The sequence below is a fragment of the Grampus griseus genome (assembly GCF_964374135.1).
Source record: "Grampus griseus genome assembly, chromosome: 8".
NCBI classification, from domain to species: Eukaryota; Metazoa; Chordata; class Mammalia; order Artiodactyla; family Delphinidae; genus Grampus; species Grampus griseus.
In genome coordinates, this window is record NC_139002.1 from 87,868,222 (window position 1) to 87,881,823 (window position 13,602).

The window sequence follows — 13,602 nt, forward strand, 5'->3', positions numbered from 1 at the left end:
TCAGCTCTGCCCCAGGTATGCTTGATCTGGGGCCTGCATGGAAGGAGCAGAAAATACCCAGGTGTGTTCTCATGCTAGATCACAAGAGCAAACGAGGTCAACAAAACTCACAAGCAAATTTAAGGCCTCTGCTCTGGTTACATCTGCTAATATTCCACTGGCAAAAGCAAGGCACGTGGCCCAGGCCATCATCAGTGAGGCGGGAAGTCTCCTCCCCAACGAGAGGAGGAGGAAGTGAGTGAATATGTGCCTAACAAATTATCATAATGAATGTTGCCAGGAAATTTCCGGAAGAGGGTGTTAGACAGTGTGTGGTGTACGGAGACTGGAAAAAAAGTGATCATAAGACATGTTGGGTGTGTGTGAGATTTTACAAATCAGAATCCTTTTATTTTCTAAAATTCTCCAGTTAAGAACTTGTAAATTACTTTTTGTCTGTCTGGACTGGGCTTTATCAAATGGTAGTTCCCCTTGGGACTGACCTTACAGTGTAATGGCTTGCACAGAGTCACATAACGGAAACAATTACTATCTCTTCTGTCACAACACTACATAGCTCTTCCTCTTTGCATATCTTAGACCTTTTAAGCATTTTCTGATGGTTCTGTTTCTTTTTCTTCCACTAGTAGAAAAGTATGGATAGTGGATTCCTATTTGTGATTTACCAAGCAGAGGTACCGTCTCCACGGGAAGTGTGTCAGATACCCCATTGCCATCTCATCTAAAGTAGGGCAGACATCAAGTTCGAGAAAACTTGGACAGGAGAGCCCAAGGGCAGAGAATGAAAGCAACCAACGGGGTCTCAATCATGACTCAGAAGCTCCAAATTCACTCAGAGAACCTTCTGGTGAAATCAGATAGTGAGCACAAGGTGTGACACTGGTGAGATAGAGCCAAAAGAACTCTAATGAGAGGAACCGTGTCATTTTAGTGGCCTTTATTATCTGTGTAAAAAGCTACCCCTTGCCTCCCTGGAGATCATTTACCTGGAACCAGATCTCCAGGTTTGCTTAGATCTGCGGACAGCTGGCACGTCACATGCATGACATTACCCCACACTCCCAGTAGGACAAGGGGCTTGAAAATAAGTTCATCCCAAATATTAATTCTCATCCACTCTGACCCTGGGTAGACCAGCTGAACCCATGGCTGTATTAGCTCCGCTTCCTTCTCTAAATGTCATCTGTGTATAACTTTACCCAAAACATCTGAGCTTTGTTTCAGAGAAAGCCATGTTTTGACCTCTTAAAAAAATCCAAGCTGAGAAGAATCATAGACCATGTAAAGAATTACACTCAATAATTGATCCTCAGCCTTCCTAGAGCTGTGGCGTGGTGCGTCGGTAGCCTCAATATCCACTGGGCTTTCCCTGGAATAATAAGCAACATGTGCTTTTAAATATACAGTATATTTGAGTACTGGGGGTAGGGGATTGTCTGTAATTCTGTCTCCTTAAGTCATTAGAAAACATTTTTAAGAGTTTTAAAAAATCTATGGCCAGATTAGCTGTCTCCCTATTTCCATAAAAAGAAGGGAGTGTGTATATAAAATCTTCCCTGCTATTGTTTCTCCCTCCCTCCCATCCACAAATGGTTGCTTTTTTTTTTCTTTTCTGAAGTCCCATTATAGGCAATACGTTCACAAGGATAAATGCTTCGACTGAGGAGTTGGATAAGGCAGGTTTGATCTTCAGCCGTCTCCTAGCTCTGCGACCTTTCGTAAAGCACTTTACCTTTCCTGTGTCTCAGTTTCCTCTTCTGAGAATGAGGAAAAGAATAGGACCTACCTGTGGAATGTCCGATACCTGGCATATCGGAAGCCTCATCACTTGCCCCCGTGGGATTTGGGCTGTGGCTACGGTGGACAGCTTCCCCACACACTCTGGCTGGATCCCACCTCCAGCATCACCAAGTCTCTCCCATTAAACTGCCTGGTCCAAGTCCTTGTCTCAGGCTCTGCGCGGGGGAATCCCAACTAAGAAAACTCTCAATAAATATTTGCTCTTATTATTTTTATGGAAAAACTTTTCTATTCCTAGGAAGACCAATTTTGGAGCTCAAATTCAAGATGCGTGTTGAGACTTTCGTTTTCCTCATTTGATACTTCATTCAAATCAAAAAATATACCAAAGGATAAACATTGGCTCATTTGGCTACACACTTAGCAAATCCTGTGAAATCAGACTCTTCCCCCAATACTGGAAACTGGTGGTTTCTGTACTTCTTTTCCTTTCCTGCCGCTTCTCACTCTTGCTTTGGGGAGGAGCTGGGCAGCCCGCTTGATGTGAGAGCACTCAGGGGACTCAGTGTCTTTATTCAGGCAGTCAGCTGTCTGTATTGGGGTGTGCTGCCCTGCCTGTATCTCAGCCCTCATTGTCAAGATCGGCATTAGGTTCTCCAGAGTCCTTTACCCAATCCCTTTTTGATCCTGGATACCGGCATTGGCAGGACAGCTGAGTGGGATGAAGATTCTAGCCAGTGACCATAGAACACTTTTTTCCCCTCAGGGCAAAGCCAACTGGCCCACAACAGTATCAACCTCCACTTTGGCTTCATTGGCTCGGTGCTGAGAGATCTGAGCCAACTGGCCTTCGTGGACGCTTCTAGCATTACCACGGCCTGATCTTTCCCGCTTGGAAATTTTCATTGTAATTACCATGGTGTTTCGCCATGATCAGGCTCATGGCTATATGGCAGGGAGCTGAATCTAGCGGGTGGGTGGGCATACCTCTACGGATGGGCTCGTGTGGGTAGAAGTCCTCCTTCTAGTTCTCTTTTAAATTCAATTCCTCTCTGGCTTGGCCACGAGGGCATGGGCATCGCCAAGGTGACTTTCTTATGTGTATCTTGGAGTATATTGCCTTTTGTGTATGTAGTTGTTTCCTGGAATTATGACTTCTGGTAGGATTGGGTTTGATTTCTGGCTATCTATTGTTTTTCCAGCTGAAATGTTTTATTCCTTCACTTTGCCATTTCATGAAGTTTAGTGAGGACACCCATCCTGCTCTGGAAAGGTCGTTTTAGAGGGTGTTACTGCTCTCAGCTTCTCCTCCCGCCTGGCCAGCCGCCACGAGGTGTGAGACCAGAGGCGGATTGCAGCTCTGACGCTCCTTGACTGTAGGACTGCGGGCTCATATCTTGATTTCTCTGAGCCTCTGTTTCCCCAACTGTAAAGTGGTAATAAAGATAGGACAAAAGAGATCATGTGAATCAAAGTAGGAAGTAATCTAAGGTATTTGTTCATTTAGTAAATATCAGAGGAACTTTTGCCAGAGTTCCCAGCCTTAGAGAGCTATGGTTTTGTGGGGGAAACGACACATTAGTGGTCAATTAAGATACAGACACATAAATCCTACAAACAGGGATAAACACAAGGTGTTAAAAGAGCACATGGGAATGAGGCTTAACTCAGTCTTTTTTTTTTTTTTTTTTTTTGCGGTTCGCGGGCCTCTCACTGTTGTGGCCTCTCCCATTGCGGAGCATAGGCTCCGGACGCACAGGCTCAGCGGTCATGGCTCACCGGCCCAGCCGCTCAGCGGCATGTGGGATCTGCCCAGACCGGGGCACGGACCCGTGTCCCCTGCATCGGCAGGCGGACTCTCAACCACTGCGCCACCGGGGAAGCCCTGAACTCAGTCTTGAGGGCTCATGGAGGGCCTCTTGGAAGAAGTGTAGGAAGATTAAGAGTTATTAATGGTAATATTAGTTATGACTAGTCGGGAGCTTACTATGTGCTGGGCAGTATGCTGAGTACTACCTCATTTAGATGTCATAACTGTGCCTATCACATGGCGTCTTAATCTCCCTTTTGCAGTTGAAGAAACCGGCTCAGAAAGGTGACGTAACTTGCCCAAGGACACCCAGCTAAGTGGCATGGTCAGACTTTGAAACTAAGTTTGATCCCAGAACCCTCGCTTTTAACCACGGTGAGCATCTGTTCACGCATGACCCTGCTTAAAACTGACCATTTGTGACTTTCTATTGCTCAAAGGATAATGACTAAACTCCTTAACATGCCCCAAATCTCCTGCCCACTCCTCTGGTCTCATCTTTACCCCTCTCTCTGCTCCCAACCTCCGTGACAGCCTCAGCAACAGCTCATGAAGGTTATACTTGACTGATAAGTCTGAACTTGTCCTGTGGGCAATAGGGAGCCGTAGAGGTTTTAAGCAGACTGGCAGCAGGACAAGACCCGAGAAGGCCAATTAGAAGAAGGTTGAAGCAACTCAGGCCAAGGTGCATGGGGATATGAACGAAGGGAGGGGCAGGAGGGAAGGAGAAGGGTGAGTTGGAGTCAAGAGGCGTTAAGTAGGTAGAACCTACAAATCCTGGTGGCTGATCATGTTGGGGAGGAGTGAGTGAGGGATCCAGGCTTATCGCCAGATTTCTTGCTTGAATAACAAGGTAGAGGGTGCCAGCTATGCCTAACAGAAGCAAACCATACCTGTAGTTCTATCGCGTTTTCATTAGTTGCGTGCTGAAGGGTCCTGGAAACTGTAAAAAAATTTCCCTTCCCTGTCTCTTTTGTTCCTTCCCTTCCACACTGGGTATAGGAATTCACTGAAAACTGACAAAAAAAAAAAAAATCCTTTTTCTCTACCCACCCGCCCCCCGGTGCCCCCGGCCCAGAATTGAACTGCAAACCCACACAGCATCAGCCCCAAATTAGGCAATCAAACAGCACCTGAAATTAAGCTTTTTAAACATTAAAATCAATCAAGCCCAAAGAATCTAACTTGAAATGAAGAGGTGTTTAAAAGAAGTAGGCTGCGGTGCAGCGAGGAAAACAACCTAAATTATTTAAGCGGAGTTTTCATGGTTCAGGGAAAATGTTCCAGTAATGTCAGATTAAAAATGTAAATCTATTTACCTTCCAGATGATTTTTTCAAGTGCTCTTATTAAAGTCTACTGCTTACCTGTTTGTCTATGAAAAAGAGCTTTTTACTCAGGGAAGGGGATCAGACCTCGGCATGCTGCAAACATTGCCTTGCGTTTGTCACCGAGTGAATATCTCCTATCGCTTTTGGCTTGGTAGTTAATTGCTGTATAAATTTCCCTGCTGAAAATGGAGATCTTATTCAGTGTTGGGCTCTTTTCAGAACTCAAGCACCAAATGTTCATAATGTTTAAAAAGACGGTATCTTTCTTCTCTATTCATTCCCCCACTTCCTTCTTCTTGACCCTGTGGGGCATGTGTAATATTGAAATTATGACATTAAAATCACTTTTATTTCAAGTGACTTGGATGACAAAAATATACAGTTAAGAGGGGTTGGAGACAAAATTGCTCAGATGGAGACACTGGGAAGAAAAACTTTTTTTTAAGTCAGTGATCTCCAAGTGAACTTATATTCAACAATGATGCAAGGAAAGCAGATAGGTCATGTGTTCATTCAGCAAATAAAATATCTGTTATCAGTGCCCTTGAAAAGAGATATGTTGTGAGCCCCAAATGCAAACTACATATGAAATTTTAAAATTTCCCCATTAAAGAAGCAATAAAAAACCAGTGGAGTTAATTTTAATATTATTTTATTTAAATCTATATATCTAACTACTATATTTCAACCTACGGTCAATGTAAGGATTATTGAGATCTTCTACATTCTTTTTTGTACTGTCCTTGAAATTCAGTTTGGGTTTTATACTTAGCGCCTACCATAATAGCCATATTTCAAGAGCTCAACATAGCTACACGTAGCCACATGTAGCTAGAGGCTACCATATTGCACATTGAAGATCTATATAATTCAATGACAGTTTTCCCTCTCAAATTGATCAACCAAGAATAGGTTTATACATTTAATGAATCTACCTTTTTTTTCTCCCTTTCCAGTTGAGAAGGAAAAGAAAAGTGCCTGTGATGAAAACTGGCAGCATGGCCCTGTTGATAAATTGCAGGTTAAATTCTTTTTCATGTAATTGTTTGTTGGTTCCAGGACTGGTCACAAATGAAAAATAACTCTTTTAAGGGTGTAGACAACTTCATTCAAGGGGCAATAAAACTGAGGCATTAAAATAAATAACAAGCTGCATGTTTTTTGTAAATGAGGGATAAAATTTTCATCCTTTCAGATGGTACACATTTTTCATTAATAAATGTCAGCAGATCTCTCTTCCTCAAGCTAGTGACTATATTAAACATGAATTACAAGAACTCTTGTAATTCATGTTTACGTGAATTTTTCTGTAGATTAGTCTGACAATTTAAAAATATATCTATACATTTGGCAGCTCTGGGATGACTTTAATTTCTAGCCAGGAGAATTCTCACACTCAGCATCTTTTGGGGGTGGGGACTACTATAATTAGATGTATCTAGAAAAGTTTTCTGGAAGTTGAATTGTATTACATAATAAATCAAGTTCTATTTGATGCGCTGAGCATCTTTACCTTTCTAGTCCTAAACCCAGTGAACATATTATCTTTCAAGCTGCAGATACATTCTGGCTTTCATGAATTGGAAGCTATTTTGCTGTAGAAGGCAGCGAGGTTCAGCATAGTATCGTGGGAATCCTTTGGAATCAAAAGGATCTGGCTTCAAATCTCGGTTATTTTCGTGGGTTATTTGGGGCCAGTCACTTAAATTCTCGGCACCTCAGATTCCCCATCTGTGCAAAAGGTATCATAATATCTAACTCAGAGATTGCTGTAAAGACAAATGTTACCACAAATGTACAATGTCTGATACAGGCACGATTAATGACAATTCTCTCCTACTGCCTTCCTCAGGGTAATGGGTAAGTGAGATTCAGTGATGCTGAATGTTCACAGACTCAATTTTATAGTAAGGTTTTTGTATTAATCTGTTGCTCTGTAACCAATTATCTCGAAATTTAGTGGCTTAAAACAACAAACATATATAATCTTCCAGTTTTCCTGGCTCATGAACCTGGGCACAGTTAGCTGGGTCCCTCTGCCTTAAGATCTCTCATGAGGTTGCAGCCAAGTGGTCACCCAGGGCTGTGATCTCATCTGAAGGCTTGACTGGGGGGAAGATTTGCTTCCAAGTTCAGTTATGTGATTGTTGGCAGGATTCAGTTCTTGGTGGGCTGTTGGACTTAGGGCCTTTGTACCTCACTAGCTGTGGCTGGAGGCTTTTATAGTTCCTTGCCAGTTGAACCTTTCCATAGTGCAGTTTACAAATTGGCAGCTGACGAGGGAGAAAGAGAGAGAGGGAGAGAGAGAGAGAGAGAAACAGGAGCCTGAGTGTTGGTGTAATGTAGTTTGGGAAATAACTCCCATAACTTCTGCTGTATTCTCTTTGTTAGAATTGAATCACTAGGTCCAGCAACACTCAAGGGAGGGGATGACATAAGAGTGTGAATTCCAAGAAGCAGGATCATTGGGGGCCGTATCAGAGGTTGCCTACTGCAGACTTCTGCAGCTTTAACCTTCATATTTAATGGTATTACTTCCCACTTACATGTGGGTCCTCAGCCAGTTATACAAATAAGCGCTGAACAAATCAGGGCTGTGAGTCAGGAACTCTGCATAATGCTTCAAATTGCCCAATGATAAAGGGCACTGCATTACAAGTTGATAGATGAGCTCTATGAGGACAAGGAAATGTGTGCTTACCGCAGCAATCCAGAGTCTAGAACAGTGTTTGACACAGTTCTCTCTCAATAACTGTCAAAAAGGTAAGGGGATCAGTGAGTCCTCTTGCTTCTTGCAACATCCCTAGGAGGTGGGTACAATTGTTATGTCCATTTCACAGAAAACTGACAGTTGGAGGTAAAGTGACTTTCTCAGCCTCATAGAACTAGTAAGTGGTGGGATGTAGGAGCCCAGGTGTGTCAAGCCACTTCCAAGCCTGTTCCTCAGTTACTTGACTTTGTGGACTCATGATGATAACATGTGAGGGGTAGACAGTGCACATGGGCATGTGTGTGTGTGCTGGGCATTGTGCATTTCAGGAGAAGTGTAGTCATCTTCTTCCACCAGGCAGCCTTTCAACAGACACATTCCAGCATGCACTACAGGTTGGAGTGGAACAACCCTTCTGTGGCTGTATCCTCAAGTGAATTTCTGTTTTCTTCACATACCAGAGAGAAGAATGAAAATCAGATGAATGAAAGGTAGAGCATAGGGCAGGGAGTATGGAGCCCTTGTGAAACTGTGAGCCACAGAAGTGACTGGGGGGAGGGAGGTGGGATGTCTCCTACCATCTCTCTGCCTGATTTTTTTTTTTTTGCGGTACGCGGGCCTCTCACTGCTGTGGCCTCTCCCGTTGCAGAGCACAGGCTCTGGACCCGCAGGCTCAGCGGCCATGGCTCACGGGCCCAGCCGCTCCGCGGCACGTGGGATCTTCCCGGACCGGGGCACGAACCCGTGTCCCCTGCTTCGGCAGGCGGACTCTCAACCACTGCGCCACCAGGGAAGCCCTCTCTGCCTGATTTTTTATGAAGCTAATGCCTACTTGTTTTCAGTAAACTTTTTGTAAGTCAAGTTTCTCTCTATCTTTTCAGTGTCCCTGGCTCTTCCTCCTCTTGTTATTCCATACAAGTCCTTACTCTTCTTCAAGTTAAAACATTTTTCTAAAGTTTGAAAGTTGCTTAGGTGCGTTGGAAAAAAGGTAATGGTAATGACAATAATTTTAAAATAAACTATGATAACAATAAAACGAACATTCCAGTGCTTACCATGTAGCAGGCAAAATTCAAAGTGTTTTCTAAGTATGAAGTCATTTAAAAGGTCCTATAGAATCATTAAGTCAATCCTCTGGATGGTTTTAAAGGCAGAAGTACTAGTTATCTATTGCTGCATAAGGAATCACCCTGAAAGTTATTGGCTTAAAACAACAATAAATATTTTTTATCTCTGACAGTTTCTGTAGATCAGTAATTTGGGAGTGGCTGGGTGGTTCCAGCTTAGGATTTCTCACAATAGCCAGTCAGATATTGGTCTAGGCCCAGTCATCTGAGGGCTTGATCGAGGCTGGAGGTTCTGCTTCTAAGATGGTTCATTCCAAGTTGGCAGGAAGCTCAGTCCCTCTCCATGTGGGCCTACCCACAGGGCTGCTTGCGTGTCCTCACAACATGGTGGCTGGCTTTGCGCAGAGCAAGGGATCTAAGAGAGCAAGGAAGAAACTGCTATGTCCTTTGTGACCTAGCCTTAGAAGTTACCCATTGTCACTTCCACAATATCCATTGGTCACATATGTCGGCCAGCCCCATTCAAGGGTGGGAGGGGACTACACAAAGCATGGATACCAGAAGCCAAGGATCTTTCAGTGCCATCTTGGAGACTGGCTACCACAGCAACTGCCTTGTAATATGAATCACAGCCACAATCACACCAGCATCTACCTTTCCTTGAGCAATTACTATGTGCAAGGTACTATGCTAAAGACTTTACATATCTCATTGAATCCTGACAGCAACCCTAAGATCCAGGTGCTCTTTTTATCCCCATTTTACAGATAAGGAAACTAAGGCTCAGAGAGGCTGATAACTTGCCCAAAGTTACAGACTAATGTGTGGCAAGTGAAGAGAATTGGAGCACATGTAAGAAGAAGCTGAGCTCAAGTCTAGTTTGTGCTGTTTTCACCTGTGATGTCGCTGGAGCTGCTGTGAGGAGTTAATGAGAAAAAGTATGGGAACTATAGAGCATTCTACCAAAGACCACGGAGAGACAAAACTCTTTCTTCCCTCCTTCAGCAATGTGAAGCCATGTTCACAGCACACATCCAAGGTCAGAGTGTCTCATTTTTGGTAAATAAGTGACATAAAGCACTCTGGTTTTGATTTGTATGAAACCAACTGTAAAAAACGACTTGGGACTGGCTCCCTGAGATCTGGACAGTTAGCACTGGAACCTACCAGGTTTTCTGGAAACCGAGTGTCCTGTGCTTTTGATAGAATTCTAAAGAACTGGGAAAGAGGAGAGTAATGAAGTATAAAGAATGGTTTTACCTCCTGCCCAGGTTATATGGTGAGGAGGTTGGGAGTGATTCAATATAAGTATAAAAACAACCATTGAATGTAAAGAGGGCTTTACGTTGTTGGAATGATTTCAAAGATATTCATATATTTAAAAGAAATATGTGTGTGTGTGTGTGTGTGTGTGAAAGAGAGAGAGAGAGAGACAGACAGAGACAGAGAGACAGAGACAGAGAGAGACAGAGAGACAGAAAGCAAGCCAGGCACACTAAATCCAGAGTTGAAGGTCATGTACCCAAAGTAACACAAGGAAACAAGAAAGATGGTACTGGGTCAGATCCATTCTCTTTCTGTATTCCTAATGTTTGGGGGAAAGTGAGTAGCTGTAGGAGAAATTATTTGCCTTCTTGTGTATCTTTATCAGAGGCCAGGGGCCTCATTCCGACATGCTTCCTGGAAAAATACACACACCTGAAATATGCATAAAATTTGGGGGGGCTTTAAAACTCTTTGAAGCTTATGAGATGAGCTCCCTAGTGTTTCATGGATCCCAGGATAAAACCCCCAGTTGCTAAATCTTTTGGAGAATTTGTTTATGTTTTCCATGCTTGACAAACTCCTTTGTAATATGGAACTTGCTCAACTCTCCTACATTGATTCACATTTTCTCATTACCTTGAACCGTCACTGGTATTTTTAAATTTTGACCTGATTCACTTTAGCCTTCATGTTTCCAGACTAGAACAGATAATTTAAAAACAACAGCATTGAAGTTCAGTATCCTGCAGGTTGTGTCCAGCGCATCCCAAATCTAGTGTGGGCATCCTATCTACAAGCTCCCTCACCCACAGTCCCAGCACCCACACCCTCCTTGCTCCTCCAAACTGGTACGATTTATATACAGTAAAATTCACTTGTTTTAGGTGTGGGTTTTAGGGATATAGTTCTCTGTTTCGACAAGTGTATAAAGTTGTGTAACCACCACCATAATCGCAATGCAGAACAGCGCACCACCTCAGAAGTTTCCCTTGCACCCCTTTGCACTCATCCTCTTCCCTAGGCCAGACCCTGATAACTACTGATCTGATTTTGGTCCCTAGAGTTTTGTTTCGCTCCCTTGCCCTCACCCCTCATGTCTTTTTTTTTTTTTGCGGTACGCGGGCCTTTCACTGTTGTGGCCTCTCCCGTTGCGGAGCACAGGCTCCAGACGCGCAGGATCAGCGGCCATGGCTCACGGGCCCAGCCGCTCCACGGCATGCGGGATCCTCCCGGACCGGGGCACGAACCCGCGTCCCCTGCATTAGCAGGCGGACTCTCAACCACTGCGCCACGAGGGAAGCCCACCCCTCATGTCTTATACATGGAATCATAGGGGACTTCTCTGGCCGTCCAGTGGTTAAGACTTCACCTTCCAATGCAGGGGGTGCGGGTTTGATCCCTGGTCGGGGAGCTAAGGTCCCACATGCCACAGGGCCAAAAAAATACCAAAACATAAAACAGAAGCAATGCTGTCACACATTCAATAAAGACTTCAAAAATCGTCCACATTAAAAAAAAATGAAATCATACAGAATGTACCCTTGGAGGCTGGATTCTTTCTCTTAGCATGCTTTTAAGATTTATTCCTGTTGTTGCATTAGGTGATAGAACACAATTTGTTTATCCATTCCTTAGTTGATGGATATTTCCAGTTTTGGGCGATTACTTGCGTTCGGTTTTTTGTTGTTGTTTTTGCTTTGGTTGTTTTCTGGGGAGGGGAGGGGCTGGAGAGTGGAGCACGAAAGTGTCATTGATTCTTCCTCCATCTAAATTCTTTGAGAACTGTCACCAGTGCTGTCTTGGAGCCCCAACTGCACTGGGGCCCCAACTTATTTTTGTATGTGGGCTTCTACTTTCACATTTCCTTTCCTTTTCTGCAAATTGGGACCCAAAGTTCCCCTGGTCTAGGTAGACAAGATCCAGAGGAAATAAAGCACAGGACAATGCTGTGTGCCTACTCCACATGTGGTTCACCATCAGTTTCCAAATCACCTAAAAGCTTGTTAGAAAAGCAGAATCTTAGACTCCACCCCATACCTACTGAGTCAGAGTCCCGGTGCGTCGATGCGTCTGAGAAGTTTGAGAAGCACTCACCGTATTCCACTCTAGCTACTAAAAATAATACATACGAATATGTGTGTGTGTGTCTGTGTGTGTATATATATATATATATATATATGTATATATAATTTTTTTTCCTCATAATATTTGGCCCTTTCTTCCAACTTTTTCTTTCCCTCCCTAGAGTACACTCATTTTGTAGTTCCGTAAAGAATCCAAATTTGGGACTGAGGAGGAGATGGTGAGCGCGGCATCCCCAGACGATGGAGGAGCAAAAGGCGGAGGAAAAAGAGAAAGAGAAGGCAAGAACAGAGCCCGGGCTACTACTAGATCTTCGCCGCCAGACGGGGTTGGCTGCGAGAGGCCGCCAGGGCCGGAGCCTCCGCGGCCTCCTCCGCGGCCTCTCCGAGCCTGGACACTCTAGGCAGGACGCGGGCTCGGCGCGCAGCCGGGACGCTCGCAAAACTTCGCGGAGCTGGGCCGGGGCCGGCCTGGCCGAGGAGGGCGGGGCGGGCGGGAGGAGGGACAGCGGGGGGCGGGGCCGGCGCGGCGAGGGGCGGGGTCAGCGCCGAGGCCGCGGGGGCAGCGACGGCGCCGGGCAGCGGGAGCAGCGGCCGCGCCATGTGGCTGCTGGGGCCGCTGTGCCTGCTGCTGAGCAGCGCCGCGGGTGAGTCGGGGGGCGTCCGGCGAACTTTCTTCGGGGCGCGGGACGCGGCGGCCGGGCTGCGATCGTGCCCCCTCCTCTTGCCCGGGCTGCGTCTCCCGGCGCGGGTGTGCACGGAGGGCGGACCCCGGCGCCGGGCTGGCCGGGACCCCGGCGAGGGGCCGCGGCGGGGTGCGCGCCGTCCTATTGTGTGGGCGTGCGCGCCGGCTTGTGCTGTGTTGTGTGTGCACGGGCGGGGCTTTGTGTGCAGTCCGGCTCTGGGGAGCCCGGCAGCTGCCCTGATTGGGCGTAGCTGGAGAGTTCGTGCGTGCGTGTGTGTGTGTGTGTGTGTGTGTGTGTGTTGTGTAGGGGAAAGGAGGAAGGGAGGGGAGGGGAGAGAACGCTTCCCTGATCCCATCATCCCAGACGCGGGATGCTCCGTGCTGTGCTAGCCTCTCCAGGTCCCCTTTGGTTTCTCTTATGTGCACCCCCGTGCCTCAGTTTCCTACCTGGACCGCAGGGCGACCGGTAATCGCCGTTTCCTTCCATTCCTCCCTGGGACTGTGTTTGGTTTGGGCAAAGAGAGATGAAGCAGGGCCGGACCTGGGAATTATTAATCTTTCCCATTGATACTGGGAGCAGGACATTTATTTAAATCATCTGATTACCCCCACTCGACCTACAATGGCGAGATGCCCTGGGAGAGAATCCGGGCTTCATCTGCCGGCCCTTTGAACCTGGCGTCGCCGTAGCGTGTGCATCCTGAGGTCCCCAGGAACAGCATGCTATTCCAGGGAACTTTTCTGCTGATGTGGGCGCGCTCCGAATTCCAGCCTGGAGCCCTTCCCCTGCCCCTGCCCGCCGGCCACAGCTGTCAGCTGCCCCTCCTAGGGTCGCCACGCCCTTGGCCCCTTGATGTTTATTTCTGGGCGGCTGATGCCCAGAAAAGTAGGTGACAGGGCCCAGTGAACTTTC

The 13,602-nt window shown here is 46.0% G+C and overlaps 1 protein-coding gene across 3 annotated transcripts in view; it reads left to right on the top strand.

The window, feature by feature from the left end:
- Positions 1-12,587: 12,587 nt before the first annotated feature.
- Positions 12,588-13,602, top strand: part of LDLRAD3 (low density lipoprotein receptor class A domain containing 3) — a gene marked incomplete at both ends in the record, with an annotated part of 253,970 nt that continues 252,955 nt past the window's right edge. For 2 of the 3 annotated variants that reach the window (XM_082659578.1, XM_082659579.1), the window contains one exon: positions 12,588-12,651. In XM_082659578.1, the coding sequence (XP_082515704.1) occupies positions 12,606-12,651 (46 nt within the window). The remainder of the gene's footprint in view (positions 12,652-13,602) is intronic. The other variant, XM_082659580.1, reaches the window with a different exon arrangement.